This window comes from Phocoena sinus, chromosome 13 (assembly GCF_008692025.1).
Source record: "Phocoena sinus isolate mPhoSin1 chromosome 13, mPhoSin1.pri, whole genome shotgun sequence".
NCBI lineage: Eukaryota > Metazoa > Chordata > Mammalia > Artiodactyla > Phocoenidae > Phocoena > Phocoena sinus.
Window position 1 is genome coordinate 2,170,328 of NC_045775.1, and position 18,289 is coordinate 2,188,616.

Consider the following 18,289-nt stretch of genomic DNA (forward strand, 5'->3'; position numbering starts at 1 on the left):
TAATTCACTGCGTTTTCCTGTCATTAACCAGTAAGTTGAGTGCTGTTACGTGCTGAGATCTCAGGGAGGCCACCTGAGCCCGAGTCAGAGGGGGAGAACAGATATGTGGACCCTGGAGAATAAATTGAGACAGAAATCTGCGGGGCAGTGTGGAGGGGAATTTGGGCTGGATCGAGAATCTGTCTTGTTTCCAGTTTTTCTAACATGTAACAGTAAGGTGTGCTCATGATAGAAAATTTACATATATCTATAAAAGTGGTGAGGAAAATCAGGCGTAATAAAATCATCCAGAGATAACCACTTATTTTGGTATATTTCCTTTCTCGGGGTGACTTTTCTTGCTTTGTTGTAATTGTGTATATAAGTTTGAACCTATTTCTTAAATTTAATGCCAAATGTTAGTGTAAGGATTTCTCATGTATGAAATCATTTTGATGAATGTCTCCTACGCATGGGTAACTTAAAACTCCACTGGGAGCGTATGTTCGAGAGCAGAGTCCTGTGTATGATTAGGGCAGGAGAGGGGAGCCTGGACCTGCCCTTTACAGTCCCATTGACCTGCCTGACAAGGAACCTGCCGGGCTAGGAGGCGATGGGGCAGTGATCACCGGGCTTGCCAGGGGTCTGGCTTTGCCACTGACAAAATGAGCAGGTTTGGTCTGGGGTCTTTGCTACTTTGTAGAGTACAGAGAACAAGTCAACCCAAGTGGGATGCATTTGGATTATTGAATAGTGGGATACTTACATAGAAATCTAGGAAATATCCATTTTTGGATGACCTTTAAAAAGAGGACTGGCCGTGGCATGATAGAATATAAGAGAATAAAATAGGATACAAGAACAGACATGTGATCGACTAAGATATTTACAAAAAGGCGAAGAAAAAGGATGGAAAAGAAATCAATCAAAATACTAGTAGTAGACATTTCTGGGTTATAGGATTATGGACCTTTAAATTCTCTTCTTTCAATTCTTTACATTTTCTCCTGTCTCTATCTTTGGTGTTCCCAGCAATGTGCATGAACTATACTTTTGATGTTAACAGGTATTTTGAAAGGTTGCTGTGGCCGTGGCCCTGGCCTGTTGGCGATGTAGGCTCACCTGGAGGCCCAGGTGAGGGTTCGTTAGCTCTGGCGGTCTCCCACACACTGACGGCCATGCTCACGGGGTCAGCATGGCTGCACCTGGGGTCGTCGGAGCCCGGAAACTGAGAGCTGCCGCCAACCTCAGAAGCGCTAGCGCAGGTTCAGTGTGGCGAAGCTCGAGGCGGGCCGTGCTCGGAGACTCAGGTGTGCTGGGAGGTGACCTCAGCTCCAGGACGCCCCAAGGCTCCTCTCTGGAACCGCTCTCCTGCCGGGATGCGGGATTCTTCCGGCCACCTTCCCATCCTCCTGCATCCTGCTTTCGTGGAGGCGTTCCCACCAGTGCCCTGCTCTTAGCGGATTGCAGCTACTGCCCGGGGGCCCTGTCCCCTACGGAGAGCAGTGACCACTGCAGGGCGGGGCGCTGGGGAGATTTGCCTGGTTTCTGCATCAGCTTGGTTTCTACGAAGAATGGCAGTGGGCTGGATCTGGGTACCTGTCCAGAGGCTTCCGAAAGGGGCTCCTAGGATGAGGGCTCTGGGGCGGGAAGGGCAGGGTGTGGGCGGGGCAGACCCGCTCAACGCCAACCGTGCTGCTTACCAGCTGTGCTGGCTTCACACCCTCGCTTCCAACCCGTGAAGGCAAAATAATAACGTAGTCGCTGTCAGTCCCTATTGTTTATTAAAGGATGAAAGCTGGGAACTCGGGAGCAGCAAGCCTGGTGCACCGTGGGCCCTCGCGCAGCTGCCTTGTTCCCACTTCTGAGCTGTTCCAGCCCCACGCCCACCGGCACTGAACCCGAGGTGGGCCTCGCTCATCCCAGACAGCGGCCCCTTCAGAGTCAGCTGGGGCCTTTCAAAAACGGTTTTTTCCACTTGAGGCTGTGTTGATATTTCCCCAGGCACTACATTAAGCCAACTTAAATCCTCAGTTGTGTTTATGCAGTGCACTTACATCATTCACACTTGATTTTCATTGTTTAGAAATTATTTTCACCGGAATTACTTTTCCCCTGTGAATTTTCACGGACCCCTTGAACAGATTTTTTTTTTTAAGAATCAATTTTATTTATTTATTTATTTATTGGCTGCGTTGGGTCTTTGCTGCTGCGCACGGACTTTTCTCTAGTTGTGACGAGCAGGGGCTACTCTTCGTTGTGGTGCACAGGCTTCTCATTGTGGTGGCTTCTCTTGTGGGCTCTAGGCACGCGGGCTTCCATAGTTGCAGCACACTGGCTCAGTAGTTGTGGCTCACGGGCTCTAGAGCGCAGGCTCAGTAGTTGTGGTGCATGGGCTTAGTTGCTCCGCGGCACGTGGGATCTTCCCGGACCAGGGCTCGAACCTGTGTCCCCTGCATTGGCAGGCGGATTCTTAACCACTGTGCCCCCAGGGAAGTCCTCCTTGAACAGTTTTAACGTTTTATTTTTTTACCTACCTCACATCTTCCCAACTCTCACCTCTGCCATCCTGAGCTCTTCTGAGAGTGTCATTATTTGCACCTGGTTGAAAATTTCAGCTCTAAATTGTATAGACAGGACTCTCCCATCAATTTTTAGTTAATGACAATCTTCCTCTGTGTAGTTTTAGCCAGCGTCAGTTTTATTTGGTGATGGTTATTTCTACCAGTAACATTCTCTATGAAATTGTCAGAAGACTAAACACTCTTATTTACTTTCTTGCTAGTTTATGAAAAACTGTGAGTAATTCCCTGTGGGTTGTCCAGAATTCCTCAGTGGTGTCCCATCTCCCTGGGTTTTTGCACATTTCCATTTCCCCCGCGGGACCCTTTCCTTCACTTACCACCTCGTTCCTGACTGGACTGTTCACGTCCCATCAAGGACCTGGCCCTTGGAAGGCTCTCGATCAATTGTTTGTAAAATATCTTGACCTTCAATGTCTTAAAATATCTTTGAAATCTGCAGTGACCTGTCTGTGGCTGAGGGCCTCAGGTGTGCGTGCACCTGCTCGTCCCCAGGTTCTAGAGAAGTCTGCGGGCCGAGGCTTCAGAACACGCTGAGCTGGGTTCATTCCCTGCTGCCTACTGAGCAGACAGCTCTGCTCTGACGATGCTTCCCAAACCATGGGGACCAGCTGGGCCTGGAGTTAAAATGCAGCTTCAGCTTTGGTTTGGGGGGGGCGGCCTGAGATGGGGCGAGTCCGTTGGCCCGCGCTGGGGCTGCCGATCGCCCGGGGCTGTGTGGGGTGGGATTGCAGGTTGATCGTGAGGATCTGGACGCCCTCCACCTGGCGCCCTTCTCATGTCAGCTTCCACGAAATGCAAGCTGCGTGGACATGGGGCTGCTGCAGGGAGGCTTCCTCTTCCGCTGATTTGCCTTGTGTTAGGGGGTGGCCTCTGGTCACACACTGAGCAGCCCCCCTGTTGAGAACTCAAAACAGCTGTAGGAGAAAGCGCCAGAAAGCCAGCGGCTGCCTTTTCTGGAATAACAAAGACAAGCCCAAGGGCCGGCAGAGCCCCCGCTGTCGCTGTCCATTGTCCTTTATTGAAATGAGAGCTGTCCCCACACTGTCAGAGTGCGCGCTGTGTGCCCACAGCACAGAGCTGGCTTTGCCACACGACCTGCTAAAAGCGTGTCGTCCCAGCTGTCAAGGCTCCTAGCCCCCAGACACGCAGCTAAGAGGCTGCCGGGACCCTGGGCGCAGAAGCTGGGGACCCACCTGGCCTGCGATGGGGGAGGGCGACCCTACGTCAGCGACGGGCTTTCTGGGCGCTGTAATTTTAACATTATCTCCGTTGAAAATCTCAGAGGCAGCTGGATGCCAAGTGCTCTTTCTGCCCTGTCTCCTTTTCAAAGGACAGTGTGAGATCTTCATTAAAATTAATAAGAATTAGCAGCCCGCTGCGAGCTGCCCCCGTTCCTCGTGCATGTCCAGAGGACAAACGTGCGCTAGCACGCTTCTCACAAGCAGAATGGGATGGGAAGGGCTGGCACCGCAGTCACAGCTGCCTGGGGAGCCACCACTGCCAGCTCTGGAGACTTAAAGGGACTGCATCTGAGTGTGTCTGGTGCGTTTCCAGTCATCCCACACCACCAGGGTGGGGGGATTTCTTTGGTTTTTGCAAATGCTCCTTGTCACTTGGAGAGGCAAGAGGAGGTGGGATGAAGCCAGCAGGACTCTTGTTCAGATCCAGTCTCCTCTAGGCTGGCAACCACACTGCTTTTCTGCTGCTTTCCAAGGAGTGTCTGCGAGTTAAGGCAAGTCAGCATCGCAGACGACCTTGGGTTGCCCTCAAGTGGAGCGTGTGTGGACATCTCGGGGAACTCAATGGTTCTTGCTTTTTCTTCTTCTCCAACAAACCCCAAAGAGAGAATATTCCTATGAGGAACGGCAGCCCACGCCCTTGACCTTGTGTGCAGGGTCACGGTGCAGGGGCCTGCTGTAGGCTACTGCTTCCAGCTTTCAGCCCGAGTGCTGTGAGGATGAAAGGTGTGCTTGGTGTGTGTTTGTATGTTTGAACATGCTGTTTGTGTGTATGCGTGCATGTAGATATGCGTGCGTGTATGTACACGCACACGCACGTGCATGTATATGCACGCGCATATTTGGAATGCATGTGCGCACGTGTATCTGTGCATGTATGTGTGCGCATGTATGTGAACGTGTGTGAACGCATGCATGCGCGCACGTGTGTATGTATGCGCATACGTACGTGAACGCGTGTATACGCACAGTGTATGTGTGCGCGCGCATATACGCGCGTGTATGTGCGTGTCTGTGTGTATACACGTGTGTGTGTGCATGAGTTGCCCAGCAGGCACCCACAGGTGGTGGCTGTTGTTACTCTGACACCCCTCTTGGGGCGGGACTGATGGCTGGGAGCTGTGCACGGCAGGGCGCTGGTCGTGCTGGCTGGGGTGACTGTCCGCATCAGGCCCAGCTGCCCCCAGCGCCTAGCCTTCTGCACAGAGGCCCTCTTGTGAGGTCATCAGGGGGCGTCGCGAACCAGGTCTCCTCTGGTCCGAGGGCCTGGGCCGTGGGCCCCGAGGATGCAGGGCTGAGCAGGGACAGGTGAGGCCTGGCCCCTGAGTGGCTCCTCACAGGTGAGCCGGCACCACGGGAGGCTGGGTGTCGGCTCTGCTGTCTCTGGTTTCCTATTTCCCACCTTCTGGGCCCCCAGGGAGGGCTGTTTGTCTCCCACGAGCCTGCAGCATGCCCTCAGGCCCAGTCCCTGGAAGTGCAGCCTTGGCTTGTGGCTGGGTCTGTGAGGACCAGGCTGCTGCCCCACAGCCGAGGTGAGGGCTCGGGGCCCTGGATGTGGCCAGGAGACCTGGGCCGACGTCCTATGCTCAGTGGCCTGAAGGGTAATGCCACCTTGCAGGTGAGGAAGCCGAGGCTCTGAGGGCTGTGACCCACCCCAGGCTGTGCGGGTTGGGGGCCGGGACCGGGGCCTGGTCTGCCCGATTGCAGGCTGCACCCTGGATCACTAGTGGCATGACTGGTGGTGGGTGGCGCCACCCATCTGATTCCACTTTCTCTTCTGGGGCAGAGGGAAAGTGTACCAGTCAGCTGGGGCTGCTGTAACAAACACGGCAGATTTTTATTCTCTCAGCCCTGGAGGCTGGAAGTCAGAGACCGTGGTGTCTGCGGGGCTGGTTTCCCTGAGGCCTCTCTCCATGGGGCACAGATGGCCGCCTTCTCCCTGCGTCCTCACGAGGCCTTTCCTCTGTGTGTGGCTTGCTGGGTGTGTCTTCCTCTTCTTACAGGGACACCAGTCCTATCGGATTAGGCCCTCACCTTTCTGACCCCATTTAACCTTAATCACCTCTTGAAAGGCCATCTCCAAATATGGTCACATTGGGGGTTAGGGCTTCAACATATGAATTTTGGAGGACACACAATTCAGCCCGTGCCAGGTGGTAATGGCAATAACGCTGTGAGGTTGAGATCCATCAGTACGTGTGGACAGGCTTTCCTGGCACACAGTGTACCTGAGAGTATTCTAATTTATCTCTGAAAGTTGGAGAAATGAGCAGAACTGCCCCAGATTGCAAGCACCTCTATTGCTAGCTCCAGTTTGCTCCTGGCCGCAGCAAGCAGTGGGTTACCACGGAATCTCAACCAACCTCCAAAGAGGGCTGCCCGCGGGGTCTGGTCCAGCCCTGCTCCAGCTTTGGGGCCCCTGGAATCACCCAGGGATGTGTTAAAATGCAGATTTTGGTGCTTGAGCTGGTGGGGCCTGAGGCTCTGCATGCTGTGCAGACCCAGGGGGGTCATGGGGGACATGGATCGCTCCTGAGGAAGCAGCGGCCCAGCTCGGAGCTTCTGCCTCCAAATGACAGCTATAGTGGCCAACACTTAGGTCCACCTGCCGCGTGCCAGATGCCGTTCCCGACGGTGCTCGCGTTTCCCTCAGACCCAGTGAGGTGGCTCTAGTAGGGCTATTATTAGCCCCATTATGTAGGTCAGAAACGCACAGAGATGGTACAGCCGAGTGACGGGGAGAATCAGCTGGGCGCAGGGCCCGAGCTCCAAGCCTTGTGCACTGTTACTACAGGACACCACTCTGCAGAGAGAAAACTAAGGCGCAGGGAGACTCAGCCTCGAAGGTGGAGCTGGGGCACAGACCTGGGGCTGCCTGACCCCCAGCCTTGGCCTGCACGGGCGACCTCCTGCAGCTCCAGCCTTCTCACGTCACCACAAACCGCAGGGGTCTCCAAGCCCGGTTCAGGAAGCAGCGGCATCAGCAACACTTGGGAGCTCGCCGGGGATGCCCCACCCGGACCTGTGGAATCTCCCCAGGGTGGGCCCAGCCGTCAGTGGTGACGAGCCCCCGGGGGACTCCCACCCTGAGGTTTGCCGACCTGCAGCGCCTTCATTCCCCGCCTGCCCCCATCCCCCTGCCCCTTGAGCTGCTGGCATCCGATTGATTTTCTATACATGTGCCTGGGTTCTCAGAGCCCCCTATGGCAGGGGCCAGGTCCCACACCCCTCCCAGGGCGGGAGCTGGGCTCAGTACCTGCTGGGGGCAGGTGCCACGTGTCAGCAGCAACCTTGAATTAGTGGGAAAGTTCGGCTGTGCCGTTGATAGGTGGGCTCTCCAGTCATCCTCAGGTTGACTTATTTCCCACAGCAGGATGTGTGCTGGACCCTGACTGCGTCCTTCAGCAGATGCAGTGAGCCATGAGTTTATCGTCTGCTAAGCCGAGCGGTTTTGTGCGGGGTCGGGGGTGAGGGGGCAGCGCTTCCGCCATTGTTTTTCATCGCAGGTGTTTCCCCCTCCAGTGTGCTCGTCCAAGCCTCCTTACCCTCTCTCTGTCTGCTTGGGGCAGCAGGAGCCGTCTGGGTGGGAGCAGAGGGGTGGGCAGGTGTTGTTTTGAGTTCCCCTCTGCAGGGAGGGGTCTCGGGGAGAAGTGACCCCAAGGTTGGCAGGAGGCCCACACTCTGTTCTCACCTTTTCTAGGTGGAATCTTAGCAAAGAGCAGACTCCTCAGGTGATGGGTTTGCACTCACACCCAGTCTGCCCCAATCTGCCCATTAAAATGTGGACCAGACTCCTCTGCGGTGTTGGGTCTTCTGAACGAGGAGGCGTGTTCCCCAGGCAGGAAGCCACTCTCCAGACTCTGGCGACCCTGCCCCTCTCCAGTGGGAGTTCAGTGGGATCCACATGCTGGGGACCGTCCACCCGACTCATTACTGTAGGTGCAAATCCCTCAGACTCTGTGTCTGTCTCTGCCTTCCTGCCTGAAGATATGGTTGGGTTGGGGGTCTCCGAGACCTCCTCCTGCCCTGGCCACTCTCTTCGTGGGGCTCCGATGGAGCCCGAGCTTAATCCAGTTTATCAGGCCTGCGCATCCCCGTAAGGACGCCGCAGCAAGTGTCCCAGCAGACCCTGCTGAGACAGCGTGAAACCAAGCCAAACCACCCCGTGGTTTGGCGTGATGTGAAAGTAAAAAGCATGAGCACGGAGGTCATCTCGACACTTATCCTGCTCAGCCCAGCTTCCCCAGGGCTCACGTTGACCCCAGGACCTCAGGAGGGGCACAACTGAGAGTTATAGGGAAGGGAACGTTGGCCTTTTGAAGAAAAGGTGTCCGGAAGGAGGGTGGCAGCCGAGGCCCTGGAACAACAGCAATAGCTGAGTGCGCACTCCAGGGACAGGGGCTTTGCTCTGGAACACTTTGCAGGAGGCTGAGCAGGGTGTCTGTGGCCATCTTTGAGCTCAGACCACACTAATGGACTAGAGGGTCCAGACAAGGGACCAGCGTGTCCAGACAAGTGGCTCGGGGGCCATAGCCAAACACCACAGACACAGGGGCTTAACCCCCTGACACTGATCTCGCACGATTCTGGAGGCAGGGGTCCCAGAGCAGGCTGTCTGCATGGTTGGGGTCTGGGGAGGATCCGCTTCCTGGCCTGCAGACGGCCGACTTCTGGCCGTGTCCCCACATGGTGGAGAGAGAGGATTCCAGACTGTTCATCCTCTCATCAGGGGACGCATCCCACCCCCGTGACCTCCTCTGACCCTGACCCCCTCCAGATGCATGACATGGGGGTCAGGTCTTCAGCATATGAATCTGGGGGGCACTTCAGTCCCCAGCAGGAGGGGGCAGTGGTCAGGCCTGCTTGGGGGCTGGTGCTCCTGTATGGGAGCACAGACAGGGTGGGGAAGCTGAGGGGAAGATTTCAGGGAGAAAACAGTTTAGACGTTTGAAGGACTGTCTGTGGACGGCGGATTAGACTAGCCGTGCATCTCTCTGGCTGCAAAACCAGGACTGCTGGGTGGGAGGAGCAGGTGATGGCTTTCGAGCTCCTGCAAGTCAACAAAGGAGCACTTTTCTGTGGCTGGAGCTGCCTCAGGACAGCTGTGCTGGGGGGTTCACTTGGAGCCCCAGGGGCGTGGCTGTCGAGGCCGCTGTGGCCCTGTCTGGCCCAAGAGCTGAGTAGCTTGTTCCTCTTCCAGCAATAAAGTGAAGCCCTCACCATATCCTCAGAGTGAATATTTATAAGTCTTGCCTCCCAGACATTTCTCAGTCTGGGAATTTCTCCCTACCCTCCCGACACCAGTCCCCTGGGCCGCCTCCTGCGGTGCCTGCCTCGTCCCTGTCCAGGCCTCGTCCACGTGTGACCAGAGGCATGGTGACATGGTCCTGGCTGGTGGCCCTCTTCTCCCCAGCTCCCGGATGCCTCCTCGGAGCCCTGGGCATCTCCTGTTACACTACTAGTTGTGTGAGTTACCACTGGCCGCTTATCTCCCCGATCCCCCCGCAGACCCTGAGCCCTGTCACTCCTGTGTCCTCAGCATCACGCACCGTACACGGTGTCCGGGGCAGGAGTCACCTCGTGGCGGGACCAGGTACTTGACCCGGGCAAGCGCTTAACCCCCGTGAACCCCATCTGCACGATGAATCCCTCCTGTGACCAAATAAGAGAACGTGTGTGCTCTGTGCCAGACACTTCACCCTTGTGCGAACGTAAGCCGGCTTTGGGTGGGGTGTCTGCATCTCTGCTGTGGTTCACCCCTCAGCCTGTGTTGTCCTCTGACCTCGACCTGGCCTGAGCTGTGGGAACATCACAGAACTAGGACTTGCTTGCTGGCCGGAAGTGCTCAGTCTAAGCGCTCGGTTGAGTTGAGGACGTGGGGATGTACCGTGTGGCCTCGTCTGTTCCGCAGTGTGTGTGACTTTAGGGGGGTGTGTGTCTTCCTTTGGGAAATACATCAGCAGGTGACATGTAGAGCCTTCTGGGGTCAGTCGGATACGCGACCTTGGAGAGGTTAAACGAGTCGTAACGTGTTCGGTCTTCTCGTGTGTGTGCGTGCGTGCTCACGTGGGCTGACACACAGGAGGTGAACTGCATCACCTGTGCCTCGACCAACTGTGATCTCATTGTTTTCCACAGGAGACGTGGGTGACAAAGGACAGAAAGGCGGCGTGGGGCGCCATGGAAAAATCGGTCCCATTGGTTCTAAAGGTACTTCCGACACACCTCTGCTCACTTCCCTCGCAGGCTCACCCCCCGGGCGCTTAGTAGCTGGTGGCTGTGTTTATTTTGTGCGCTTTATACACGATAAGATGTGTTCCAGCGTTTGCGTTTTGGGATCGATCAGACTTGACTGCGTGCCACGAGGTGGGGAGAGCTCCCTGCCCCTCAGGGTTCACATGCTGCCTGGGGGAGAATCGGGAGCCCCATTTAGGCAGCAGAAGGACTGCATTCCCGACACACTGTCTGTCCACCTGCAGCTCAGGTGACTCAGACTCTCTGAGACTCGGGGGTGGCTCCCCATGAGCACGGGGGGCAGGAGGGTGACGGCAGTGTGGAAGCAGCGCCAGTGCCCACGTGACCCCGTTTGACCTGCACAACCCTGGAGGGTGGGCAGCTCGGGAGACTGTCCCCAGGGCAGTTAAGGGGTCGCTCAGCATCGCCCGGCTCTTCCGCGCATCCCGCCCCCCATTCCGCACTCAGTCAGCAAACGCTTTCTGAGTCCCTGGCTTCTCCTGCGCCCGTGCTAGACCCCAGAGGGCTCGGGGTGAAGGAGGCGAGGCCCCCCAGCCCCGTGAAGGGCTCCCCCAAGTCCTGTCATGGGTGCTGGCAGCAGGAGACAGAGGCTGGGGGGCTTGGGGCTGGGAGGGAGTTTGGATGTGGTCTGCTCTGCCCAGCGCGGTGCCTGCAGTCCTGTGCTCCATCACCCTGCCTGGGGCTTTGAGCTGTGAGTGGGTCCAGGTGGTCAGTTCCGATCGATGGCACGGACCTCCCCCGGCCCAGCCTGTCCCTGGTGGGAAGGGTCCCTCAGCCAGGACCGAGACGAAGAGTGTGGCCAGCTCGGTGAGCTGCGTCTCTCCTCCCGGCAAATCCGTGGGAAACACCTGCCCCGTGGATTTATTACAGAGCACACAGGTTGATATGTGTGATATAGAGAGGGATGTGGAAGCTTTGAGAAAGCTTAAAACAATGGTGGTAAAATATTTGTAACATAAAATTTGTTACTTGAACTATTTTCAGTGTGATTCAGTGGCACTAAGCACGACTGCACTGTTGTAGAACCACCACCGCTGTGCATTTCCAAAATGTGTTCATTCCCCCAGAGAGAGACTCTGTCCTCGTGAGGTGATAACGCCCCACACCCCTGCAGCCCCTAGCAGCCTCTAACCTGCGTTCTGTCTCCATGAACTTGCCGGTTTAGATATTCCATATAAATGGAATCAGACGGTACTCGTCCTTTTGTGTCTTATTTCACTGGGTGTGATGTTCCAGGGCTCATCTATGTTGTAGCAGGTGTCAGACTTTCCTTCCTTTATAAGGCTGGATAATATTCTGTTGCATGGATGGACCACGTTTTATTTATCCCTTCGTCTGCTGATGGCCACTGGGGTTGTTTCCACCTTTTAGCTGCTGTGAAGAACGCAGTGGATACTGGCTACAAGTAGGGATGTGTGTGCTTCTAACATACAGCATACGCTCTGGGTAAATGTCAGAGTCTCACCAGGGGACAACTTGCCAAGGAGGCCCTTACTGGGCTTAGCTTACCTGATCTGCTCCATCTCTGAGACTCTGCCGTCCTGGGTCCTTGTCAAGCTGATCCCTGAGTCATTTTTCAAGCTCCTGGTGTTGATAAAAGCAAAAAAAGGAATCACTTGGACGGAGACTGCCGAGCTCTCTCCATCCCCATCAAACGGAACATGACTCTCCAAGGATGTAGAAGTCGCTGCCCCTTCACTGTCCCAGGTCAGCTGAGAAGCTTAAGTTCTCTCAGGGGGAAGAAAGGTAGTGCTTTAGGAATATTCCTGTGATTTAAAAATAAATAGCCATTGTCTAATTTCTAGAAAGCTTTGTTGCCATGATTTTCTCCTATCCCTTTGTTTCATAAGTTGGAAGAAACGGAGGGGCAGAGTGGCTGAGTCGTCTGTCCTGTCCACAGAAGGCTGGCGCCCAGGTGTCCTGGTGGCTGTGCCCCTGGGACAATTTGCTGCCTCTCAGAGAGGGACAGGGAGGACCGATCTCATCTTGACTCTGTTTGGATGAGGGAACCTCTACGGTCCATCCGTCTCCGACGTTACCTGTTCAACCTGAATTTTCTTGCTGTGATATGGGACGTGGAGAGAACTGGCACTGGGTGTTACGGATTTCCGAGGTGATAGCGTGTTCTAGGAGACATGCTGGGTTTTCCAGAATTGACTTAAAGAACGCTCATCTGATAATCTCTGAAGTCCCATGATATGTGGATGTGCCACGTCACATAAACAGAGCCTGAAGAATCAGTCATCTACAGACCATTCCTCCCTCCAGTTCACTGCAGAAGGAGGGTCTGGGAGGAACCGCAGGGCACTGCACATGGAAGAAAGAACATTGCTACCTGGACATTTGAACTCAGGGGACACGTCCCACCCCTGCTTTGTGACTTTGGCCTTGCTTCTCTTTTCCAGGTGAGAAAGGAGATTCTGGTGACATAGGACCCCCTGGCCCTAATGGAGAACCAGGTATGGCATAAAGGGTCCAAGGATTTTTTAGAAATGTATTAAAATTGCACTTTTAAAAAGTATAAATCATGACATAAAACTTAATAGGCTGGAAAAAGCGCGTGTAACTTCCTCGTGCATCACACCCTCCTGTGGACTATTTCAATATTTGCTTTCCTGCTACCTGAATGTTTTCATTCCCGTTCAGGGCTGTGGTCTGCATGCCGGCTGTGTATTATCACCTCATCACGATCCAGCTTAGATACGCGTGCCCTAAAGTGCACTTTCCTCCTTTCCTACTGTTCTCTGGGAGCATCAGGACCCCCTCCTGACCACCAGCTTCTCTGAGAAGCGCGTCCGTACTTTCTGGTTCATCTTCCTCATTCTGGGTGTCCTTGCAGCTGACTCCCCACGACCCTCCTGTCACCGCAGACCCTGGCCCAGCTCAGTGGACTTAACCGACTTCCCTTAACTTCTCCCTGGTGCCAGGAGGCCGGGCTGCAGGCAGCCCCCGTCCTCTCTGCCTGCCGCCCTGTGGCCCCTGCTTCTTCCTCTCTTCTCGGAGGAGCTCTGCCTGCTGCCCTGTCTTCTTTCTCCATGTGGCACAGCCTGCTGCCCGCTCCAACCCCACCACTGTTCCCTGGGCTTCGGCTGCACCACCCCCCGCCCCCCTGCCCAGCACGCACCTCCACCCCGATGTCACTCAACCCCTGTCCCCGCCAGGTTCAGGCCGTCTATGCGCAGTGTCCCCCAACCCCTGCCGGACTGTTCCCGCCACCATCACTCAGGCCCTTGTGGCCTCTCAGCCCCGTTACTGAAACGCCATCCTAACAGGTGTGCACCCTCTGGTCCTTGTCCCCAACACGTGTGACCACAGGAGACACTGCACAGATACTAGATTGAGGGGGAAGATACAGTGTCTGCGTCCCTTGGGTAGGCCCTTCCTGTGAGCTGAGGGAACCTGTCAGCTTGATACCGGTTCCATCTCTCCAGAAAACATCAGCGCCTCAAACCGCAGTGAACTCAGACAACGTGTGTCTCAGAAAAAGTTCCATTAAAGAAAAACCCCCAATCACACCAGCATCATTCCAGGTGCCCATGCGCTGGGGAGTGTTTGGGTTCTAAGTGGTAGAGGGGGGCTGAGAGTTTGGAAGACCGGGCCAAACACCAGAGTGTGTTCAGACTGGAAAGGCAGGCTGAGAGCTTCGCACGATGGAATTTCTCAGGAAAAGGTGAGAAGTCCTGCCCCTGTGCTCACAGAGTCCGAGCAGAGGGCGGGCGGGAGCCGGGGGCCCCTCCTGGTCTGGTGGAGAAGCCGAAGCCAGCAGTGCCACCATGGGCGATGGGCCCCCCAAGCACTGTGACGGCCGAGTGACATTCTGAGAAGGTTCCTGACCACGTGGAGCTCTTCACAGCTGGAAGGTTAGGGTCCTCCTGAGAGGGCCAGGAGGAAACACCTAAGCTGAGGCAGGGTTGGCCACGCTGGGATGACTGAACATCACCCCACGGTTCCAGCTCCACCACTTTCGTCAAATGTCTTGTCTCTCCTGCCGCGCTGTCACTGCCCGCAGTCTTCCCGAGGTGACTGGCCTAACCCGCTGCTCTCGCCCACCCGTCTCGCCGCCATACCTCCACTGATCTCCTCCTAAGCGACCAGAGTGAGATTGTGAAACGTGAATCCGACCTTGGTGCCCCTGTGGAAACCCTTCCACTGCTCCTTGCCTTTAGGATCAAGTCTGAAATCTCCATTGCAGCCTCAAAGGCCTTCGTGTTTTGAATCGCCTAGCATGCTGGGGAGGGGGTACCCCCCCCCCCCCGAGCCCGCCTCTGGGTCAGTCCCATCACACGCTGGGCGCGGTCTCCGCAGGCATCCCGTGTGAGTGCGGCCAGCTGAGGAAGGCCGTCGGGGAGACAGACAACCAGGTCGCGCAGATCACAGCGGAGCTGAAGTTCATCAAACACGGTACGTGCTTCTCGGGGCTTCCCTGCTCCCGTGTCCCCCCGACCCCTGCCCGGAGGCAGAGCGGCCCTGGGTCTGCTCCCCGTGCGCGCGTGCTGGGTTGGCGCCCCGGGTTTGCTGGGGACCCGCGAGCGCTCGCCCTCCAGCCCTGTCCCCGCAGCCGTCGCCGGCGTGCGCGAGACGGAGCAGAAGATCTACCTGCTGGTGAAGGAGGAGAAGCGGTACGTGGATGCACAGCTGGCCTGCCAGGGCCGGGGCGGCACGCTGAGCATGCCCAAGGATGAGGCCGCCAACGGGCTGCTGGCCGCCTACATCGCGCAGGCCGGCCTGGCCCGCGTCTTCATCGGCATCAACGACCTGGAGCGGGAGGGCACCTTCGTCTACGCGGACCGCTCGCCCATGCAGACCTTCAGCCAGTGGCGCAGCGGGGAGCCCAACAACGCCTATGACGACGAGGATTGTGTGGAGCTGGTGGCTTCCGGGGGCTGGAACGACGTGGCCTGCCACCTCACCATGCACTTCCTCTGCGAGTTCGACAAGGAGCACGTGTAGCGGGGACCCTGTTGCTCCAGCATCGGCGGCCCCTCCGCCACCCGGTGGCTGCCGGCTGCCACCGCGGGTGGGAGGCTCTGCCCGCCACGTGGTCCCCAAGCAGGAGTGCGGGGTCCCCGGTAAAGGCTCCTTTTCTGAATCTTAGAGAATGGTGCATGCTTGGGCGAAAAAGAAGAAAAAAAAAAAAAACGTGTTTCTGGGTATTATGTCTGAAGAACTAGAGTTTTATTATTTGTAGTGTAGACAAAATGTTCGTTATGTAATTATTACTCAGAATCTCTCTTGGCTTTGTGCAGAGTATGAAACGAGATCTTTAAATGTTATAACAGTTAAGTACAAACAATGGTAGTGAGGTCTTAAATGACTACCTTCCTTTTAATTTCTATATGGAAAAGAATCCTCTTAGCTTAGATCAATGCTTCTGTAAAAGTAGAAACAATTTTGCATTGCTGCGGATTTCAGGAAAAAGAAAAGTAAATGCTCCGAATCTGACAGCCGAATGTTGTTCTCTCAGTGTCTTCTCTAGCGGTGTTCGTTATCTATTCCTGTATCGCGGTCGCCCCCAAACAGCGACTCACGACAAAGCATCAATGTCCCCGCAGGTCCTGTGGGGTGGGACTTCACCCAGAGCTCGCCTTGGGCCGGGGGTGGGGGGCTCTGTTTCACCAGCCACACTTGACCGTGAGGTTGCTGGTGGCATTCAGTGCCACACGGGTGGCTGGATGGAGGCCTGGGTTCCTTGCCGGGCACCTCTGCCCTGGGCACCTCCCCAAGGACCGCTGGCCGCCTCAGAGCAGTGCGAGTGTGCGCCCATCCTGGAAAGACCCCCCCCCCCCCCGCCATCACTGTCTGCGTTCTGGTCTCAGAAGCCTGTCCCCAGGTCCAGCCTGAACTTGGGGAGGGGACTCCTGGAGACGGGACCGCTGGGGGCCATCCCAGAAGCTGCCTGCCAGTCACCCACGGTTCTTCCTTTTGTACATCAGAATCCCCAGTAAAAAATAATAAACATCTTCATTTTTCAAAGAAAACAGGCAGACACGCACCCACAAAGGAAAACAGCTGGGGCTGGGAGCCAGAAGGGAGCTCTGGGGACACCGCTCTCCAGGGCCTCTTGTGTGTCTGCGTGTCTTGGGAGTGAGGCCCCGGCTGCCCGACGTTCTGGACCGCGCCTGCAGGGTGTTTGTGTAGCGACTGTTTTGGAGGAAGGGGAGCGTCTGCCTAGAGCTGCTGGTGCGGTGAGAGCCCAGCGCAGTAAAGGTGCCGCCGGCTTCCTCCCCAGGGGCTGGTCCTCTTTGTGCCCTGCAGACTGGAGCTCAGGCCCCGGTGCTATTGCTGTAGGTGCCACAGGGGCCAAGGCAGCGGCTCTGCTCCGGGTATCTGCGGGACCCCCGCTGCACCCACGGGCCTGTGGGGCAGCCAGGCACCCCTGCCCACAGCCCAGGGCCCATGACCTTGAGCTGGCCCAGGTGCCTGCCCCTCACAGGACAGGCAGATCCAGTCCCGGGGGCCTGAGCAAGGGAACTGACCAGGTGGTGACTGCGGCTGGGCAGGGCGTCCTGAAGCCGGAGCTTCCCCAGCATCACCACGACGGCCTCGGCCCATGCGACTGCCCTCGGTCACCTGGACAGAGCTGCCCTGGTTCTAGGGTGGGTCAGGTGTGCCCCACCCCTCCGGGCTCTTCACCGGGGTCAAGGGCAGCCCAGGGCAAGCCGGCGCCTCCCTGGGTCTGGATTCGTCCCTGGTAGGGGAGGAGTTGGGGTGGGGCCACTTCTGTGCTCTCAGGTGAAACCAGAGGGAGCCGATCCACGTCCCCTCCTGTCGCAGCCTCCGCTGAGCCCGCCTCCGAGGCTCTGTGCCAGCACGAAGCGCAGGAAAGCACGCCGGCCTTTGTCTGTGCCCGGGTCACACACCTCTACAGGGCTGTGACGGTTTCAAAGACAATTTGATAGGACAGGCGCAGCCGGCAGGAGGCCAGAAGCACAGCCGCTAATCGAATCCCCCAGCTCGGCAGGAAGGGCCTGCGGGGTGGGCCGCGGCCCCTGATTTGCAGCGCAGTAGGGAGGCGGTCTGGTTGAGGGGAGAACCGGGATTTATTAGGTGCTGCATCGAGGCGTGACCGGAAAGCTGGCGCGCGGGCACCTCTCTGAGCCCCGGGTGCAGCGTGGGCGGAGAGGATGGGCGGCGGCGGCGCACCCGCGCGTCCACACTGCCACCCAGCGGCCGCGGGGGGACGTGCACCCGCGAGACGATGCTGCAGGGGTCCCGGGCCCCCTAGGCTGCCCGCCGCACTGAGGCTCCGGGGGTCCGTGTCTGTGTGTGTGTATGTGTGTGTGTGAGAGACAGAGGTATTGAGAGAGTGTGGATCAGTCAGAAACGGAGAAGGGAGACAGATGCAGAAGAACAAAGGGACAAAGGGCAGCAGGGAGGGGAGGAGGGCTCCCCCAGACCCAGCAGTGCCAGACCCTTCAGGGAACACTCAGCCGTGCTCCGTGTGGCTTCTCATCGAGGCCTGAGTGTGACCCAGGTGGCGGCAGCCATGGAGACCTGACAAACCGAGGAGACGGGAAAAGCATTGGTCTTCTGACCGTAGGGGTCACGGCGAGCTGTAGCATGGGCTTCCACTCCTCGCCCTGGGCCCGGTGCCCCTGCAGCACGGGGCGCGGAGCGGGGTCTCGGGGGGCTGCAGCGAGAATGGCAAGAGGGTGTCTCCTCTTGGGCGGGGGACCCGCGGCTCAACGCCTTCTTGTCCCCGGGGCAGCCTCTGTCTGTCAGTTCCTGCCTCACCCAGACTTGACAAACTGGCTTCCGCGTCTGCCGCCCTGGGTGTCTGGACGGCGCCCACCTGCTTCCTTGGGGGCGGGTGGCAGGCGAGAGCCCAGGAGTGGTCACCAGGGGTAACCCCGTTTAATCTAGCAGATCAGAACCAAGGGCAGGTGGCGTTTCTTAGATGTGAGCAAAAAAAATCTTGAGTCTGGCTCATTTAAGCAGAAAGGGAATTTGTTGAAAGCTTTTTGGCAGTTCAAAGGAATTTTGGAAAGACTGGAGAATGTCTTGGGTGCCACGCGGAAGGGAGAAGCCCATATACACCGTGCAGGGCCTGCAGGGTCCCTCTGCCGGTAGCCGGCTGCAGACAGGAGCAACTGCCCTGCACGCCCGCGCCGAGCTCCGCACTCAGCATTGGGATCGAGCCTGTTTGGGTACCTAGATCTCCAGGCCTAGGAGGGGGAGGAGATCTTATGTGTGTCTGCCCAGGTTGTGCACTGCACAGATCCAGAGGCACCA

At 56.9% G+C, this 18,289-nt stretch overlaps 1 protein-coding gene across 3 annotated transcripts in view; it reads left to right on the forward strand.

The window, feature by feature from the left end:
• Positions 1-15,196, forward strand: part of COLEC11 (collectin subfamily member 11) — a 28,829-nt gene extending 13,633 nt beyond the window's left edge. For all 3 annotated transcript variants that reach the window (XM_032653729.1, XM_032653731.1, XM_032653728.1), the window contains 4 exons: positions 9,941-10,012; positions 12,463-12,516; positions 14,363-14,458; positions 14,616-15,196. In XM_032653729.1, coding sequence (XP_032509620.1) covers positions 9,941-10,012; positions 12,463-12,516; positions 14,363-14,458; positions 14,616-15,007 — 614 coding nt within the window. In that variant the 3' untranslated portion in view covers positions 15,008-15,196. The remainder of the gene's footprint in view (positions 1-9,940; positions 10,013-12,462; positions 12,517-14,362; positions 14,459-14,615) is intronic.
• Positions 15,197-18,289: the final 3,093 nt, after the last annotated feature.